The 13,832-nt window shown below is 36.3% G+C and overlaps 1 protein-coding gene across 1 annotated transcript; it reads left to right on the top strand.

Moving 5' to 3' along the window:
* The first annotated feature begins 1,188 nt into the window (after positions 1-1,188).
* Positions 1,189-12,843, top strand: cibar1 (CBY1 interacting BAR domain containing 1). The gene is made up of 9 exons (XM_060865689.1): positions 1,189-1,406; positions 1,966-2,200; positions 2,926-2,994; positions 4,978-5,079; positions 6,254-6,259; positions 6,445-6,549; positions 8,739-8,852; positions 11,529-11,648; positions 12,318-12,843. The coding sequence occupies exons 1-9, from the start codon at positions 1,372-1,374 to the stop codon at positions 12,453-12,455; spliced, it is 924 nt and encodes a 307-aa protein (XP_060721672.1). The 5' UTR covers positions 1,189-1,371; the 3' UTR covers positions 12,456-12,843.
* Positions 12,844-13,832: the final 989 nt, after the last annotated feature.

Here is a 13,832-nt window from a genome sequence, read left to right on the forward strand (position 1 = left end):
GCTACAATAATAAATGTAGGACTTATAAGGACGTGTGTAAAACTTATTCTCCGTAACAGGCTGAATTTTTTTTGTGTGTTTTTTATTTTAACATCATTTGAATGTGATTGAGTGACAAATTATATTATATTATATTATATTATATTATATTATATTATATTATATTATATTATATTATATTATATTATATTATATTATATTACATTACATTATATTATATTACATTATATTATATTATATTGTATTATATTAGATTAGATTATATTATATTATATATTTACATATTTATAGCTGATAATGTGTAACTGACAACAGGAGCTAGTTTTTAGATTAGATTAGATTAGATTAGATTAGATTAGATTAGATTAGATTAGATTAGATTAGATTAGATTAGATTAGATTAGATTCAACTTTATTGTCATTACACATGTACAAGTACAAGGCAACGAAATGCAGTTTAGGTCTAACCAGAGTGCAATAGTAGCAAGTGCAGGATATACAGTTGGTACAAGATTTAAATAAGTTAAATAAGTGGTAATATGGAGTGATTTACAGAAGTGTGCGTACTATGAACAAACATACAGATTTACAGAAGGATATGTGCTGTAGCAAAATATATGGCTATTACTATAAACAGTAATTTACAGATATGTATGTTCTATGATGAATATATATGTGCTATGTATATAATATACAGATGTATATATATACAGTATATGTGCTATGAATATAATATACAGATGAATATATATATGAGCTATGAATATAATATAGAGATGTCTATTACTATAAACTAAAATTTACAGAAGGGTGTGTGCTATAAACAATATACTGTTATTACTATAACAAAATATACAGGGGGATATGTACTATGAACATAATATAATATATTTCTGTTACTATGAATAGAAATCAGTTTGTGGAGTTTTGTGGATTTATAGTAATATTAAATGTTACTATAAATGAATAAAAAAGTAAAGTGTCTCTTTGTTTTATTGAATAAAAATAATAATTGCTATAATGGGCTATTACAGTGTGCCCACTAATATAAATATATTAGTTTGTGAAAGAACTATTCATACTATTTTTTTTATTGGTTCTTAATTAAAAATGTCTTTAAGCTGTTAAAATATCTAATAAACTTTACAATCATATTCATGATGTATAAAGTTCTGAAAGCAGCTTCCGCCGGAAACTCGCAGCGCAACTCCATGGAAACGGCGCACGCTTTTCTCGAATATTTACCCACCTAGCCATTTAGCTCATGCTAGCTAACTCGGAAACACAACCTGTATTTGAGTCATATAAAAACACAGCAGAAAGAAAACCTCTCAGAAAACAATACTCTTATTAGCCAGTCGTTAGTTTTACATGATCATGAGTCGCACTCCGGATGCAAGAGCGAGGTAAATACCTGTGTTTTTAGGTGGCTAATGACTGTTAGCTAGTTAGCCAGAAAGGTTAGATAGCATACATGCTAACCTTCTACCATTAATTAGCTATTAGATACGAGAAATATAAGCGTTTAGGGGTTAAAAAGGAGGAATTTAGAGACAGTGCATAAATCTGGCAGGATTTTGGACATAGCTAGTGTTTCAGTGTTTGTTAGCTAGCTTTCTAGATAATGCAAGAAGACAGAAATGTTACATGTTACTTTTATACAAGCTACTTTTGTACATTTTATTCTTTGTACTCTTTGGAATATTAGTGCATTTAGTTCAGTTGACAATTATATAAGAAACTATATAACTTGTTGCACAGAATAATTCCTGCTCAAACTGTTATTTTACTCCATTAAATGTCCTTTTTTTGCAATAACATAATCTTGCATGCATGTTAGTAGTATGCACAGTGAATATCAATGGAGTGATGTTTATAATGCAAACCTTAAAGCTTTGTGTAAAAAAACTAAACCATGTGTTGCCTTTCTCCATTATGTTGTGTTGGCATTTCTGCTTCTTAAAGAGACATACAGACCAAGCAGATCCAGGAGAACCTCACTCATGTGCAGAAACATTTTGGGGAGCTGTGTCAGCTTTTTGCAGCATATGTACGTAAAACGGCACGACTGAGGGACAAGGCTGACTTGCTGGTCACTGAGATTGGCTTCTACGCAGACACAGAGACACCAACTCTGAAAAATGGACTAAAGAATTTTGCGGATCAGCTTGCTAAAATTCAGGACTACAGACAAGCCCAGGTGTGTTGGTAAAAGTTCTAGTATATTCTCTTTATAGAGCTGAGTCCAGAATTGTTGCCATCCTTTAGAAGAATGGACAAAGAACATTCACATTATAATTGGAGAAACTGCTTTGCTTTCCACTACCAAACATCATTATTATGTGAGAAACACAGTCAGACATAAAGAAAAGCAAACTAATTGTCAGTTAAAAACAAATGACAAAAGTGCCAGGAGGATGTCGACCTGCATGAGACAAGTAATGGATATAAAGATAAATAAAAGTACAGAAAGGGAGACAAAAAAAAAAAAATGAGACCTCAAAGATCTGAAGTTTTAAAATTGAACAGAACTGTTCAAGAATCTCGGACCCAAGCCTTTAGAAAACGTTGCATAAAAGAACTTATTCCTGAGAATTGATCAGAACAGGGCAGATGATCCAATCAAAGAATTTAAACTAATCATCTTGTAAATTTGATTTATGTTAGTTGTGGTGTATTTTTTTTTAATGAATTAAATAAAAATCATTGTTTAATTCTAAATTATATTTATATTGCCTACTATTAATTATATAATTACATTTCTATGAAGGATGATAATAATTATGGATTTAGTTCATTCAGTTTAGAATCATGCTAAAACTACATAGAAGAAGTCTTCAGTTTTTACTGTGTAATTATTATTATTATTTATTTTTTTTATTGTGTTTTTTTTTTTGTGTGTGTGTGTATAATCATTGCTCACAGGTGAAAAGACTTGATGCCAAAGTGGTTGAGCCACTGAAAGCTTATGGTTCTTTTGTGAAACTGAAAAGGGTAAGTTCTGATCTATCAAAACATCTGAAACATCTTTAAATCACACGTCCAACACATCAACTTTTACCTAAAATGATCACATGAGGGCAGCATTAGCTTATTTCTATAATCATGACTCACATGGGACTTTGCTGTTTAAATGTGTTGTGCAGACCAGACTAGGACACTTGATGCTTTAGATATTTTATATATCGATTTATTATTTAAAACCATTTTCTTTCCAGACTATTTTGTCTGAAAAATTATGCTGACAAAGCAAGTGTAAAATTTTCTGTTCGTATTTTATTGGACTCTCACCAAGTAAATGCAGGTTTTACTGATTTATTCCACCTGAACCGATTTTTCTACAGAATTGGATCCCTCTGTGAGGGAGTTGATCAACAGCTTACATCTTACCATTGTCCAGGACCTAGGTCATGATATGTGAAAACTCTCCACCATCCTGAATTATGCATAGCACCAGGTGTGCTTAATGCAGTTTTCTACACTTGACATGTGCAAATGTGCATCTTATATTCTGGACAAGTGAATACTGCATAATCTCTTTGTCTCAGCAGCCAAAGAATTCCTGGAAAAACGAGCGCATATTTTAGTATCCGGAAAACCAGCATGTCTGAACAGACCGTCAGTGCATCATTTTTGGGCCACACAGTTTTTTATTCCATGAGAAACACTGCCTTTCACAACACTTGCAGAGGGATAGCCACTCCCTCGGGCCTTCTGCAGAAGTCTTAATCTCCTCCCATTTTATTGGGCAAGCCATAAACCCACTACTGAAGCGTTACATGGAGCACGTTCCTGAAGGGCAGGATACCTAATGGCTAAAAATACCACCCATCTGGCAATGGCTACATCAGATTATTGGGATACCAATGACGATCCATGGATACTATGTCTGTTCTGCTAGTATCAATCCATCCACCCATCCATCCATTTTCTTTGCTTATCTGTTTTGGAGGTCACGGGGGCATAAGTCTAAGCAAATATGCCCAGACCTCCTTCTTTCTAGCTACCTCCTTCTTTCTAGCTTCTCCCCAGGAATACCCAGGCACTCCTTGGCTAGACTAGAGATAAAATCTTTCCTATTTTTTGGTCTTTCCAAATGTAAAAGAGGTATTTGCAAATTTGTAATTGCAAAAGAGGCATCCTAGACAGTTCCCAAACCATGTCAATAGGAGCATTGACTATGTTTACCTCTCCTCAAATGTCTGCGCTCCTTACTCCATCTCTACAGCTGAGCTAATATCACTTGAGGTATTAATTTGAGGTCTGCACTCTATTGGATACTTTTTTTTTTTTTTTTATCATTTTCAGTTATTATTTGTTAATTAATAGCCTCATCTAAGTGTGCCAGTATTGTGTATCAGTGCGCCCTCTGCTGGAAGTGTCTAATGTTTAGTTTCATAAATTGCTTCAGACACCAAATATGTGAGAGAATGCAAAATCCACCTTTCCAGCTCTCTTGGTGTTTCTCAGTCAGTACAACAGAAGGGCTTTTCACAGAGCACTCAATCCTAAGTTATATTATTGCTCCTAACCCTGCATCCTTAACCTGGGGTAAAGGAATGTCTCACACCTCTTTTTACCTCTGGAAAACCATGCACCAATGAAGCCATGGCATCCCCAAACAGAGTTAGAACAAGGGGAACTATTTTAAGTATTAAAAGCCCTATTGAATTCTTCCTTTAAAATTAATCTGATTTCTTAAGGTTTTCATGCTCATATCTCCAGATATCTTGTAGATTGTTAATTGTGTTTGTTTTTCTATGCATATTGTGTGTGTGTTATTTATTTGGGGTCAGGATAATCTGTAATGTTAATCTGTAAAGGTTTTTTGGCTTATTTAGATTTGTTTAATAGTTAATTAAGTGTAATTTAGGTAAATTGTTTACAGTTGATTTAGCTAAATTCTATACATTTTTTTCTTAACACAACATCGTTTTTCCTCACAGTTTGCTCCTCACACATTTCTTGAACCTACAGGAGGACCTGAAACGTACCCAGAGTGCCAGGAACCGAGAAGCAAAGCAGATGCTGCAGCTGGAGAAAACGAGACAGAGGAACCCCTCTGACAGACAGATCATTGTATCCTTCCTTCCTGCTCCTTTCTTCTTTAATCTGTCTTACTACACATAAATAAACACTGCAGGTTCAGGCTTGTATTGCACCAGGCTATGAGTCGAGGAAAAAAAAACCTCAAAGGTGGTTTGCATTAGTAGAAAACAGACAGTCTGGGTCTATAGATTAGAACGTTCTTCTAATGAAGGAATAAAAAATAACTTAAATGTTAATGCAATAAATTTGAAGACTTGAGGAACTGCATTAGCTTTACTCCAACAAGCCCACATTGCTGCTTAGGCAATGAGCAGTGGTGGTTAAGGCACTGGGTTGTTGATTGGAGGATCAGGGTTCAAGCCCCAGCACAGCCAAGCTGCCACTGCTGGGCCCTTGAGCAAGGCCCTCAACCCTCCCTGCTCCAGGGGCGCTGTATCATAGCTGCCCCTGCACTCTGACCCCAACCTCCTCAGTTGGGATATGTGAAGAAAAGAATTCCACTGTGCTGTAATGTATATGTGGCGATAATAAAGGCTTCTATTCTATTCTATTCTATTCTATATGAGCACTTCCATAAAACAGTCAGTGATGAGAGACGAAAGTCAGCTTGTTAAGATAATTTCACTATTCATGCAGGAGCTGAAGACACTGCTTAGCCTGAATACTTTCATTTTTAAATGTTCATGCATCATCAATGGATACTTCCAGTTTCATCATTTTACTTCTCTTTTGTTGCTGTCGTTGCTGATACTTGTAGCCTGTGCAAAAGGGAAAAGACACAGTCGATCCGAATAATTGTTTTTACAATGGCATTCATTCACTGCTCTGTAAAAACACGACCCTGCCTCGTTTACACAAATTCACCCGAGGAATTTGACACAAAATGACTGACCACTTTCCTCCACTTTCTCTCTTAGCCTTTCTCCTGTCATGTTAAACATTTGTATTTGTGTACCTTTGAGATATTTGGCCTCACTGAAAAGTGCTGCATGATTCAAAGAAACAAAGAAGCACTGCGGCTCTCTGCAATGGCTTCTTTAGTCCTTTAATAGTCCTTTTTTTTTCAAATAACTACTCGGAAGCAGTGGCTTGAGCTCGTTAGGTTAGAGAAAAAAGGAATATTATACTTATTTCTATGAATAATAACAGTAGCCTGATTATCACTTTATTCCTGTAAAGAGCTTTCCTTAACAGATTTTCACAGTCACAGGTAAGCCTTCACATCTGAAATGACTATGAATATTTATTCATTTGTGCAGAATTACTGCAAATTACTGCAGTGCACATAGTAGTGAGAACTGGACCGATTTCCTGACATGAGCTCCACAGTACACGGACAGACTGCATGTGTGAACAGTTAGTTCTGCATCGTGACTGTCAGTTGTGTCGTGACAGGCTGAGAGCGAGCTGCAGCGAGCCACGATGGACGCCACACGCATGACTCGCCAGCTGGAGGAGACAATAGACCTGTTTGAAAGTCAGAAGATCCGAGATATCAAGGTTACTGAGACTGCACAGTTTTCTGTCTGGCGGGTGAAAGTGTTACATCATTACAAGTCGTACAGTGGGATCCAAATGTCTATGTACTGTAGCTCTAGATTTATTACCTAGGATCATAAGAATTTATTTTAAATAGGATCGTAGAATTTTTTAGCTGCTTGAGAAATCCAAGGGTGAATTGTATTTAGTCAAGCTTTATATCCTACCATGTCAAGTCAAGAAGCTTTTATTGTCATTTCAATCATATATAGCTGGTTCAGTACACAGTGAAATCAAAAAATACAGAGCTGCATAAAACAACACAGATCTGTGCATGTGTAGTGCATGTGTACAAACAATGCAGGACAGAAGACATTGCAGGACAGACAGCATAATACAATATTGTAGACAGAGCAGCCATGATTGATATACAGCTCTGTAGTTGAGTAAAATACAAGAAGATGCTAAACATAAAGGACTGTTAGCAGCAGGACAGTGAAAGACATAGGCAGGCTAGACACTGAATATATTTGCATCTTATAGTTTAAAATTAGATCAAGAAAAAGTAACAGAAAAAGTTTTTAAAGTAGATCAAATTAATTTTCTGAACAAGTAAATTATATTTAGAACAACTTTTACAAATGGTATGTTATTCCATAGTGTTAATGTCCTTTTTTTTCTAAAGTAGAAAAATAGTAAAAATGAAGAAATCCCTTCTATGAGCTGTTAGTGTGGTATATCTAATTTAAATGATAACATATGGATGTTTCTAATGTTATCTGTTCATTATTGTTGCTGCCTTTTATCGGGATATGAAGCAGTATCTTTAGATATAATCATAATCATTGGAATCAGTTGGCTGGGTGGTTGGGAAAGTCTGGACAAATCAAATATTTTGTTGATTTTTTTTTTAAGACAAAAGAGCAAACTATATTAAATAATTAAATAAACAATTTAGATTTTAAAATAGATGAATTAAAAAAATCTAACTAAATATAACAGAGCAGGTCAAGCCTATAAAAAGATATCAAAGCTCTTTTTGTTTGTAATTTTTCACAGTCCGAAATGTCAAAAGAAAATTTAACTCAATTTTCAATTCATTTTTATTTGTATAGCACTTTAAACAATGGACATTTTCTCAGAGCAGCTTTACAGAACATAAGACATATATTACAAACAGTTTGCTATTATACAAAGATTATTATTAGACAAAAGTTCAAGATTAATATTAAATATATTTAAATGTGTTTGTATTCATCTCTAATGAACAAGTCTGAGGTGACTCAGGTGACCGATGAGGAACAACTCCCTTAGATGGAAGAGGAAGAAACCTTGAGAGGAACCAGACTCAAAAGTGAACCTCATCCTCATTTGGGTGATACTGCAGGGTGTGGTTATAAAATGGAATAAGGGAAATTGTGGAAGTCAAAGCAAGATCTGGAGGACTAAGCAAATCCTCAGTAAAATCTGCTTGTATGCTAAAACTACACAGGAGTAGTGGTGCAGCTTTCTGCAGAATCGCGCGCACAAATATAATCTGAAGGAAACCTTACCTGCGACTTCATCAAGTCAACATCTATAGTATACAAAACATAATCAAGATAAGCCAGAGGCAGTTTTGAAGCAAGTTCTTTAGATTGCTAAAGTAAAAATCAACAATTGCCAAAGGCATATTTGGAGAAAAAAGAAAAGAAACGAAAAGTTTGGTAACCGTTAAGCACAAGGGGGATCTGATATTTGATGTTTTGTGGTAGCCAGTGGCACAGAAGAAAAAACACTGAATAGGAAGATATCAGTAAACATCAGCAACTGTGACGCAGTCAGTCAAAAATGATAGCATGAGTTACTTCAAGAAAAGCAAGCCGAAGCCAAAAATGGGTGTCACTGACTTAGTAGAGATTACAGACTTTTGAAACGCAATATTTTTTCGATTTTTTATTTTTTTTAGTTTATTCAATATATTCAGATATATTGATTCCATTATAAGTAAATAATATATTAAAACCTTTACCTATAGCGAGCTCAGACCTTCAAATACTGTACTGTTTAATACAGTATTGAATTCTTGCCGTGCATAGAGTTCATATGAACCCCATACTTTTTTCCTAAGGTGTACTGTATTGTTGACTTAATTCGATTTGAATAAAAACTCATTGCTATATAGTTCTACAGATGTAAGAATAACACCGCTGCCTTTTTCTGTTTTGCAGGATATCTTGGGCGAGTTTGTGACCGTGGAGATGGCATTTCATGCCAAAGCTTTGGAGGTGTACACTACTGCCTATCAGCACATCAAAAACGTGGATGAAGAAGCAGATCTAGAGGTAATGGGCTTAATGCAGCCGTGTCATTTGTTTTGTTTGATGGTTTTGAGAATAATCATTTTTGTTTATATGGTGAGGTTTTTCCAGTAAGCCTGCAATAAGAGTTCAAATGCGCTGAACAGCTTTCTAAGAGAAAGACTTTAATTCTTTATTTCATTAGATAAACGTATACCAAAAAAAGCCTAGCAGTTTTAATTAGATAATAGAGAGCACTGTTTCCTTTCACCACACTTTAACCAAGATCCTTCGCAACCAATGGTAAATTTTAAGATCTTTAATAGCGCAGGTTTATCAGGGTCTTATACAGAGTCTCCACATTGTGTCAGTACACCAGACTACATCTGACTACATAGACTACTTTATACAGAGTCTCTGCTATGTAACAGTTTGACCGACATCTTGAAATAGATGTTTGGCTTGGCTGATTAAGAGTAAATTTATATTATTTTTTTATTTTTGGTCATGTTTATGTATTTTTGATCTGGACTGCCAAATGCTCCCAGTCTCAAGATGTCGTTGTGTTTATTAGACGCAAAAGAAGTGGCAGTTTAATTACACTGAACTGAATTTGGCAGTGATTTGAGTCGAATAGAACGTAATCAAGTCTGTCTGCATGGTGGCTATTTTGACAACATCCCCAGGAAATAACTTTCAGGCTTTTATAAGCTTTTTTTCCCCCCTTTACTAAAAACATGTTTCAAATCATTAAGAATTGACAATAATGAAATAACTCCTTTGTAGGCACTGGTTCAAATAAAATAATAATAAAAAGATTAGTTGTATTTGTTTTATGTACGTATCTTTATAAGAAGTGCTAAGGCTTAATGAAACCAAACTACTTTATGGCTGTTTCTATGGTTGCTGTGTTTGTCAGGCCAGAGGGCAAATTCCCAAATGACTTCTTACTCTCGACATACGTGCATGTGCAGGGTATAAAATAATTGCCTCCGTACCTCATGCCAGATGCCGTTTAGGACTTGCTCTGCAGCTAGCTTCCTCTTTTACCTCTTTGACCTTCTAGCTTTTACTCTTCAGGGTATTACAGTAAATCTACACCAAATCATCCAGGAAGCTTTCTTTAAATAAAGAATAAAGACTATGAATCAGTAAACTGTATATAAACTGCTGTTTTTCACAAATACCTCCATGAAACCCGTCCACAATAAACCTTATATTGTGTGTATTAGCTACTTGGCAGGTATCCAGTTTGGCCTGCTCTTTTTGGCACTGAAACTAAACTATAGTACAATGGCTTTGGTATGAGGATTTTTGCAACATGAGTCAAAAACCAGTCAACGCTGTTGCAATGGTAGTAGAAAACAAAATCAGCGCTTGCTTCGTGGTAAGATTACGATAGACCTACGATAGTGTTGTTAAGGGTTATCTTTTCCAAACTTATCTTACAATTGCAGTTAGTTCTGTACTGAAAAGCAGGACTTCCTGTACAAGAGGACAACTGGTTGCTTAGCATGCCATCCATGATCTGCAGTGGAATGGCAGCAACAATAATGTTAATAAAGCCATAAGATTCTGTCTGAGTGAAGAACGAAACAGTATTATAAGTCACAACGGGTTTCAATTAACACAAGGTGTTACGAAATATGTGAAAGGTTGCAGGGTTGTTATATGTACACTACATATCATAATCTGACTCTCAGTAATATTTAACAGAGGTTAATAAAGTGTCAAGATGTTATATGAAGTGTCTGAGATAAGTAGCAGATTCATGTTCACTCGCCATCCACTTTGGGAATTAGGAAGGCTTGTACACCTCCATTAAGGCTTAAGGCTCTGTGTTGTTAATCGGAGGATCCGGGTTCAAGCCCCAGCACTGCCAAGCTTCCACTGTTGGGCGAATGACCCTCCGTGCTCGAGGGGCGCTGTATCGTAGCTGACCCTGCGCTCTGACCACAACCTCCTCAGTTGGGATATGCGAAGAAAGGAATTCCACTGTACTATAATGTGTATGTGGTGATGATAAAGCCCCGACTTCGTTCATTATCCAGTCAGTGACATCCACTATAGCAGCAGCACAGTGTATCTCACTAAAAGCTTTTGCAGCTTGCTGTTGTAGCCTAACTGCCTCAAGATTTGATATAGTTTGCATTCTGAGATGCTCTTCTGCTCACCACAGTCGTAATGAGTGGACATCTGAATTGCCGTATCATCAACAAGGCGTTAATTCCTACCGATTGCTGCTCATTGGATGATTTGTTCTGTATTTCACAAATTGTGTGAATTATAGAATCTTCTGTCTCTGAAAATCCCACAAGCTGAACGAACAAACCTACCTATTTGTCACCAACAACTATGGCATTCAGCATCACTGAGATTTTATTTGTTTTAACAATTCTTACTGCCCAATAGATCCGTTCTAAATTATTCTGCTAATTCTAACATTTTGAAAGCCATATTTATTACATTTATGGTTTTCGATCTCTCGTCCATAATACTCTATTAATCGAGTCAGTGATAATAATTGAGACAACATCAAACACTGTAATCTAATCACTAAGCTATAATAAGAGATAAAAACCTGAAACATATGGCCATGGTCCATGGACAGGTTATGTAGATATATATTTAAATTTCATACAAGTTTTTATGACACATGATAAGATTTTCATAACTTTTCACAGAAACCTTTCTTCATAAGCCCTGTTTGTGTTTTGTCAGGTTTTCCGGAGCACCCTGCATCCCCCTGACTATCAGTCACGCATAGAGATCATGCGTGCTAATTCCAGAACGTCCTTAAATCACACCGGCATGTCTATGAGTAAATCAGGCACATTGCAGGTGAGTGTAATAACAGTAATTATAGCCATCATCAAACATTTTCCCCCATGTTTTGTAAGCTGGTTTCATTTGCTTTATTGTTGATTACACCTATTTAATTACTGGATTGCTCGTCATAAACCACTCATATTTTCTCATATTTTGCTAGAAAGCTTCCTGCTTCTCTGCTCAGCAATTAAAGCACACTTAGAGCTTCTAGTATCTTTCTTTCAGCAAATATACATTTAGTTCTGTACTTGCATGGTATTGGCAGACTTAGTGATCAGTTATTGACTAGCACATCATTAATACTTCCCTTGTGGCTTATCAGGTAATAAGTAATGCTCTCCTTAAACGATGCATCTTATTTCTAGTCTTTGCTGATTACAACACAAAGTGTTATAAAGTGGTTAAAGGAAATCTGCGATCTCAGGTCTGGACATATCAGAGGATCGGGGATGATTGCATAGAACCAAATTACTAACCTCTGGTGGTGTAAAACACGTTATCATGTGTGTTCATTCAACACATTCAGAGAGGTCACATTCGCTGCATGTGTTCGAATGCCGCATTTATTTACAAATATCATCATAACCAGAACAGCTTACAAAGTTTTGCTTAATAATTCCGTATCAGTCTCGTTACACCGAAACAACAAAGCTAAACTGCTTATTTCTGAAACCGCCAAAGGCTTCAAAGGGGCCGAAGAAAGGAGTTGAAGAGGACGAGGAAGGTGAGGATGATGATGATGATGAGGAGGAGGAGGAGGAGGACGACGATGACGACGACGACGACGATTTGGAAGACGTTACAGATGATGAGAAATAACAAACCTGCTTAACTGCTTCTTGTGCCATAGTATTTTTAAACAGTGTTAAGTATTTCTCATTTGCACAGCCATCTATCACCTACTTAATCCACCAGCAGTAATCTTTAGCTTTATCGTCGGCGCCTGTAAAGATTTGCCATTTTTAAAATTTTTTCTGTTATGCATGTATAGTAATATTACACCTTTTACTTTTACTATATTTTTTACCTTTATATCATTCGAAAAAGTGCTTTTGACTGTCTAGTGCCAACAGTGTTTATTCCTCAGTGCAGTGTTAATTCACCAGATTCATTTGAAACTTTATTATGTGACACCCGTGTGTCATTTCTAAATGATTGCTTTGTGATATAAAATGAATTCTTGCACAATAAACGGATCATGAAAGGATCCTGAGAGTCCTATAATATACAGTCACTGGCCACTTTTTTAGGGATACCAGTAAACCCATTCATTTCCTTATGCATGCACTAAAGTATTCATGATGCAATTGAATTATTTTCATGCAAAGCAGTCTAAAGTTTACAGAGAATATTTAGAAGACCTCATTAACTCAGTTAACCAGTCTTTACAGCCATGGTGAGCAGAAATGTATCTCAGAACACATAACACATGGAACAGCTACAGCAGCAGAAGACTACATCACTTCACTTCTATTCTATTCCTGTTAGGCAAGAACAGGAATCTGAGGCTGCATTTGAGCACAAGATCACCCAAAAATGGAAAAACATCACCTGGTTTTCTTAATTATGCAAACCAGCCCTTCTGTCTTTCAGCATTTTCTGAGCTGTGCTGTTGCCACATATTTGGCTGGATGGATGACTGCATGAACATGCAGGGCTACAGGAGTTCATAATAAACTGTCTCCAATAGAGTGTATACTTCAGGTGTGTGTATATATAGTATCACCACAGTGGAGCCTGACCCACCCGGAGATCTGCGTCACCGTTCTTTATGGTTTTTGTGTCAGTCATGCATGAGTCAGGAGTGAAATGACAATCAGCTCTTTCCCTTCTGCCCTTCCCTTTACATTCATTCACACAAACACACACTAACACTAACCAGTGCAGGCTGCAAGTGTGATTAATGTGTAGCCTCTCAACATTCAGCATATAAAGATGTAGCATGCTGCTGCAAGCTCTTTTCAAGTCGGGAACTGGATTAAAATATGTATGTCCAGTCCCACATTTAAGAGAAGCAAATGGAGACAAAGAGAGGCCAGCTTTTGATGCTGTGAGTCATTGACGCTGTGTGTGTGAGGGAAAGAGCTGGAGATCGACTGAGTGACTCACTGTAACTCGCCCAGCCAATCCGGCCTTACCGGATGCAATACACGTATATGTCTCAGACAGGTGGTCAGTGGTTGAGACAGTCATAGA

Source organism: Tachysurus vachellii, chromosome 3, assembly GCF_030014155.1.
Source record: "Tachysurus vachellii isolate PV-2020 chromosome 3, HZAU_Pvac_v1, whole genome shotgun sequence".
Classification (NCBI taxonomy): domain Eukaryota; kingdom Metazoa; phylum Chordata; class Actinopteri; order Siluriformes; family Bagridae; genus Tachysurus; species Tachysurus vachellii.

Coding starts and splice junctions, on each gene's coding strand:
- cibar1 (XM_060865689.1), top strand. CDS start 1,372: ATGATCATGAGTCGCACTCCGGATGCAAGAGCGAG. Junction 2,201..2,925: donor AGGACTACAGACAAGCCCAG/GTGTGTTGGTAA, acceptor CATTGCTCACAG/GTGAAAAGACTTGATGCCAA. Junction 11,649..12,317: donor GTAAATCAGGCACATTGCAG/GTGAGTGTAATA, acceptor AAACCGCCAAAG/GCTTCAAAGGGGCCGAAGAA.